Raw genomic sequence first — 6147 nt, forward strand, 5'->3', positions numbered from 1 at the left:
AATGCCTGGTTTAATTGTAAAAAAGTTTTCACATGGAAAAAGCTTCAGATAAAGGATGACTCATAACTTTAATTTAGCTTTAAATGCCTGCTATTTGCAAACCAAACAAGACATTCCCTACTCCCTGTGTTACCTATAAACCAAATCACCAAAGATAGCTTTCAGTTGAACAAAGCATGCCTAGGCGATAAGGGGTGAGAAATATTTTCTGCATCATTATATTACTTACACGAACTGAGGGAGAAATGGCAACGGTCCCTACACAAACACCACATCGAAATTTGGACTTTAGTAGCATTCCAAAGGCACATTAGGACATAAAAAATTGATATTGCCATTTTGTTTTAACTACTACAAAGATACAAAAGCCTCTTGCGTGCTGTTTTTTTTTTTTCCCCCCCTCAGCTTTATTGTGCACCACATACACCCAAATTCCTATCTGACAGACACTACGAATCAGCTGAAGAGGAATCGCTTCTTCCCTTTCATCCGAAGAGCAGCGAGAAAACCAGGTCCCGTTCACCCAGGCAGTAACGTGGAAAACATCTGTTTGGCCGCGCGTTCCTGCGAGGCAGCTGGAACGACGAGGTCCCGAAGGAGAAGCACCGCAGGGCTGGCGGTGACCCGGGGCGCGCTCGCCGCCCCCAGAGCTGCGGCGCCGCACGCGCCGGGCGCCTCGCAGCAACGCATCCTCAGCCCCTGCATGGTCAGCCTTCCCCGGATGCGCGTGCATTCCGGCAGGAATCCTGGCTCCTCGTGGAGTGACTGGGCTCCCAGGACACAGCAGGTTCCAAGAGAGAGCTCACTCCGTGCGGGTGATTAAGCGGAGTTGTGTGAGCGCATCCTTTATTCTCCGATATGAGTTTATTTCTTTGCCCGACATTACTGAGTGGGTTTTCCTTTGCTCACACTGAGGTGGGTACACCAGCTTGCCTAAGAAATCCAAGGCAATGAAGATGGGAATCCTTAATTGCTGAAAAGACTGCTAAAAAAATGAAAATAATTCTAGGATTTGTTATCATCAGATGCACAAGGTCTTATGTCCTCAACAAAACTATGTCCTCTAAAAAATCATTTAAACTGAGTCACTTTAAAAATTGTAAATTACATACAGGTGAGATAAGGACCAACTCGACATCCAGAGCAAAAACTTTCCATACACCTTTTTCCCAAAAAAGAGATGTTACATCAGCACTGCACTTACACAATCCTGTCTTTCAGAGTCTTGAGACTACAAGCATACTGCCACCACCCCCTCCTTGCCTTGGTAAACTCAACCACCAACAAATACCTAACAAACTTCCTTTGGCCATGTCCATACACAGAAAAAAACTAGAGCAACCGTTCAGATAAAATATTATAGGTTTATTTAAAACTTATTTTCACCTTGAATATGTAAAATACAAATTCCAACAAAATGTTCATTATTACTTCGTAGTTTACAAATATACAAAATAGAAGTTTGCTTAAATTTATATTACATATTTATTATGTAAAGAACTATATAGAAAACATTTGTTCTGCTTAAGGCATATTTGGGAATAAACCATTGTACAAACTATTGCACATCGAAACCACAGTGCATTACAGACTGTCTGCATAAAGTTATTTTCTTAATAAAAAAGATAAACCAGGGTTATTCACCTGATTTAGGTCATAATTGGCAATCGGAAGATAAAAAATAGTTCCTTGTCAGATATGCAGCAGTTTGAGAACTTTGGCTTCCTGTTTTTGGTACCTCTAGAACCAACAGTCACTAAGCACCATGAAATAGGCTTTTAAAATATAATTCTGTACCTGAATTTTTCCTCCTCTTTTAACATTGTAATGGCTTTTAGAAGGAAAAAGAAAAAAAAAAAAAAGAAAGTACAAGATGACATGTACATCTAATATTGCATTGAAAGGAAATTAAGGGAATGTAATTTCCCTGTGTAATATCCCCACCCTCCGAACTACATACAGTCTGTTTAACCCTGATATCCGTGACTTCCAGTCACTCCTTGGCATTCTGTAGTCCAGAAATAATTCAAGTTGGATTTACAAATGGAATGATAGAAGATCCAGTCATTGACCCCCAACGTCTTTGGTTCTCTTAAGTGTATAACTATAAAAAAAAAAAGAAAGTTGCAATGTCCATATGCAGTTATCCCTCTTTTCCACTCTTTGGAAGACTTCACCTCGATTATCTGTAGTGCTTAAAATCTTAAAATGAGTTCTCCCCGTCTCGTGGAAGACAGTCCTTGTGCTGTAAATACTGAATCTCTGCGGCAGTCGGGGGAAAGATCCACTGCTTTCCCAAATCAGAAGTGCCTCTTCATGTGTAAGGCGAGGTGGTCCGACCTGGAGAAGGCTCTGTCACAGCGCTGGCACTGGAAAGGGCGGTGGCCCGTGTGTTTTCTGTAGTGACGGGTGAGTTCATCGGATCGGGCAAACTTCCACCCGCAGCCTTCCCAGTCACAGTGATAAGGCTTCTCACCTGTGAAAAAAAAAACAAACCAAAAAACAAGCAGTGAAACGCAGGAATTTTGGGGTTTTTTGTGCGGCTACCACTTGTAGCACCTTCTTTCAAGCAGTCCTAGATAAAGCAAAGAGTGGTCAAAAGCAATGAATTCCATGAAGCAGCTGCAAACAAACTACAAAGACTAGAAGACTGAAACAGCAAGGCTGTCTTCTCAAGATGTACATCTTTTCAAGGTGCTATGAAATGCTAGTGTCACTTAAATCTTCACTGAAATGCTCATTTTCACTGCCTTGCACACCAGGCTTCAGAGCACCTGAGTGTGTATTTTTGCTGGCGGTGTTACACAATCAAAATAGCAACCAGAAATAGCTCAGCAGACAACGTATTTAGATAATTGTAGGTCTCAAGAATGAAAAAAACAGCCGGAAACTGTTTTCATTAGCTCTGCCTGATTAAGGACTCAGTCTTACTAGTGTCTTCATTACACAAAAACTACTGTCGATAGCAAGATGAGCTTCCCCAACAATTATAAACTCCCTGTCCTACACATCCTGGGGATGGTGCTGACTGGCTTGAGGCAGATTTTCACTGATCACTTGCCCAATTTTTTTTCCCCTTTCTGCCATTACCCGAAGACATAGCTTAACTACTGCTGCACCAGTGTGTTTTCCCTTTCCCATCTCCCCTTCGGGAGAAAGTTTTGAATCAGGTTCACAACCCAAGGATTCAAATTATACAAATTCCCAGGTTATTTAGTCACTGTTATGGAATGCCCACGCTGGCGAAACCCGTGTGCTGTACCTGCTTTCACAAGCTCAGTTACTGCAACTCTGCACTCAGCTGCAAAGTTAGAGACTGTGCTCACACACACACACACTTTGGGAAGATTTTATCCCAATTCTAGCACTGGATAATCGACAATTAAACTCTGCCGGTGCAGGGGGAGATGGTGGGTGAGGCACCTCATCGGTGCTGCCAGCTCAGCTGAAAAAAACCCTGCTCTACAGGGAATCTATCTCGGTTTTCCCAAAAAGGGAGTAACAACTTGTAGAGGTGCACAACCTCTTGCCCTACAGCCAACCAAGAGAGGGGTGCATGTGCAAAGCACTTCACCAGCAAAGCAAGCAGTTATCTTCGAGAGAGGGCTGCTGCCTTCTCAGAAGTGGGCGAACACAATCCGGAGCAACAAATCCCTGCCGGCTTCCAGCTACCTGCTAATTACCTAGCCACATAGCAAGAGAGAAGGAACAAACTCTGACTTGGCAAGAAACCCACCCGCTCCCACATCTGAGTCACTCTGAACCATTAAGCAAAATGTCAAGCCAATAAGTGAAGACTGCTCAGGACTTCACGTAGCCAAGGGGGGAGGAAAAAAAAAAAAAAAAAAGCCCGGAAACCCAGCAAGGAAAAGCCTTGTCGCTTTTAACCCTTCCACTGTCCGGTGGGGTCACACCCCGTGTTCCTCAGGCCAGGACATCCCCCGGACCCCGGCGCTGGGAGGACTAACCTGTGTGGGTTCTCAGATGCGCCTTGAGATGAGAGCTCTTGGTGTAGGTTTTGCCGCAGCCCGCATAGTCACAGGTGTGTGTGGCCGTCCTTTTGCGAGGCCATGACCGCCGTCCCCTCTTGGGCTTGGTCTCCTCAGGCAGGCAGCTCCCCGGCGGCATCAGCTCTAGGGGCGGACAGGGAGGAGTGAGCACGGCCAGCGCCCAAGCCGGGACAATCCGCAGCCCCAGCAGCACCGCGGGGACTCACCTTGGTACTGCAGCGCTCCGGGAGAGAGCTGCTCGGGCAGGAAGGCGGGGTAGCCCGGAGCCGGGGGGTACCCCGGCGGCAGCGGCGGGTGGCCCAGCCCCGGCGTGGCGGGGAGACAGTCTCTGCCGCCCAGCATCTCCTCGGGCCCCAGCGACGGCGTACTCCGGGCGGGCAGCGGCCGGCTGCCCAGGGCGAAGTCGTGCTGGGGGGCTCCTCGGGGGCTGCTCCCGTGCGGCGGCGGCGGGGCCAGCGTGCAGGGCGGCGCGGCCTCCTGCTTGATTTTGGGGCACATCCGCGGCAGGGAGGCGTAGGGAGCGCCGGGGCCGTCGGCGCCGGGCGGCGGGGCGGCGGGGCCGCTCTTGGGGCTGAGCCCCGGGTGGCTGTAGTCCCCCACCGCCTTCACCACGAACTTGCCCTGCAGGCTGCCCAGGGGCGGCAGCGCGGCCGGCGCTGGCAGGTACACCGCGTCCAGGTCTGGCCGCATCAGCTCGGCCACGAAGCCTCCCGAGGGGGACACGTCGGTGATGTCGGCCAGGTTGAAGGGCGCGGCGGAGCCGGCGGCGGGAGCCCCGTCGCAGCCGCCGTAGAGGAGACCGGCGGGCTCGGGCCGGGGCAGCGGGTAGGCGAAGGGCCCGGCGGGGCAGGGGCTGGCGGTGGGGGCCGGGGTGGCGGCGGGGGCCACCACTATGGCGGCGGCGGCGGGCTCCTGGTGCATGAGCGAGTTGGAGAGGATGAAGTCGAAGTCCAGTAGCTCATTGAACTCCTCGGCGTCGCGGCGAGGCCCGAGAGCGGTGGCGCCTTCCAGCTCCGACGGCGGCGTCTCCACCGGCCGCGCCGACAGCGCCGGCGGCGGCCGCTTCAGCTGCGACAGCTCCTCCCGCCAGCGCTGCGGGGACATTCGCACGGCTCAGCGCCGGCCGCACGGCGCCGCGCCCGCCCCGACGGCCCCCGCCCCGCCCGGCCCCGGCCCCGGCCCGTCCCGCCCGGCCCCGTCCGTGTCGCGGCGCCGCGGCGCCGATACTCACGTTGCCGGGGCCCGCGGGCCGCGCCGCCTTCTCGCGGCCCGCGGCGCCCGCCGCGAAGGTGGCGATGGAGGGAAGGAGCGTGCCGCTGAGCGCCATCTCGCACTCGCCGGGGGGCTGCCTGCGGTGGAGAGACACAGCCGAGTCAGCCGGCGGCCGGGCACGGAGGGGACGCAGGGAAGGATGGAGGGAAGGCGGCGGCCGCAGCCGGCACCCACCGCATCCGTGCCGGGGCGTCCCGCCGAGCCGCCGCCGCCGCCGTGGTCCCGAGCGCCGGCGCGGAGCACAGGGAGGGAAGGCGGCACGGACGCGCCGTCCAGCCGCGCGGAGCCGGCGCAGCGCCGCCGCCGGGGCGGTGCCGCGGGAGCGCCGGGCTGCTGCTCCTGCTGCTGCCGCTTCTTCTTCTTGTAGCTCTGCGCTGCGCGGAGCGGGGCGCGGGGCGCTAGCGGCGCCGCGGGGACGAGGAAGAGGAGGATGAGGAGGAGGCGGCGGCCGCCGCCCGGCAACACGGCTCCGGCACCGGCAGGGCGGCGGCGCTAGGCGTTTCCCGAGGAGCCGCGGCCATGTGGGGAGCCGGGCAGGACGGACGGGGCGCGGTGGTGCCAGTGGGGAAAGGAGGGCCGGATGGAAGGAGGGATGCGCCGGGCGCGCTCCGCCGCCGCCGCGCCCCGCTCGGCACTGCGCGGTCCCGTCGCCGCCGCTCCCTCTTATCACCTCACTTGGCGGGCGCGCCGCCCCCGCCGCCATGGCGACGGCGACAACAAACGGACATGTGGGGAGAAAGGAGGGGGACGGGGCGGGCCGGGCCGGCTCCGGGGAGCGCACCGAGCGAGCGGCGGCCCCGCCCCGAGCGCCCCGTGACGCGGGCGCGGCGGTGACGCGGGAGCGGCGGGGCGGGACGCGGGGACA

At 55.4% G+C, this 6147-nt stretch overlaps 1 protein-coding gene across 1 annotated transcript; it reads right to left on the reverse strand.

Moving 5' to 3' along the window:
- Positions 1-1344: 1344 nt before the first annotated feature.
- Positions 1345-5352, reverse strand: KLF4 (KLF transcription factor 4). Its single transcript, XM_063180458.1, has 4 exons — positions 5242-5352; positions 4217-5102; positions 3969-4133; positions 1345-2476 (listed from the first exon to the last, which is right to left on the reverse strand). The coding sequence occupies exons 1-4, from the start codon at positions 5335-5337 to the stop codon at positions 2301-2303; spliced, it is 1323 nt and encodes a 440-aa protein (XP_063036528.1). The 5' UTR covers positions 5338-5352; the 3' UTR covers positions 1345-2300.
- Between the last annotated feature and the right edge of the window lie 795 nt (positions 5353-6147).

Source organism: Melospiza melodia, chromosome Z (assembly GCF_035770615.1).
Source record: "Melospiza melodia melodia isolate bMelMel2 chromosome Z, bMelMel2.pri, whole genome shotgun sequence".
Taxonomy (NCBI): domain Eukaryota; kingdom Metazoa; phylum Chordata; class Aves; order Passeriformes; family Passerellidae; genus Melospiza; species Melospiza melodia.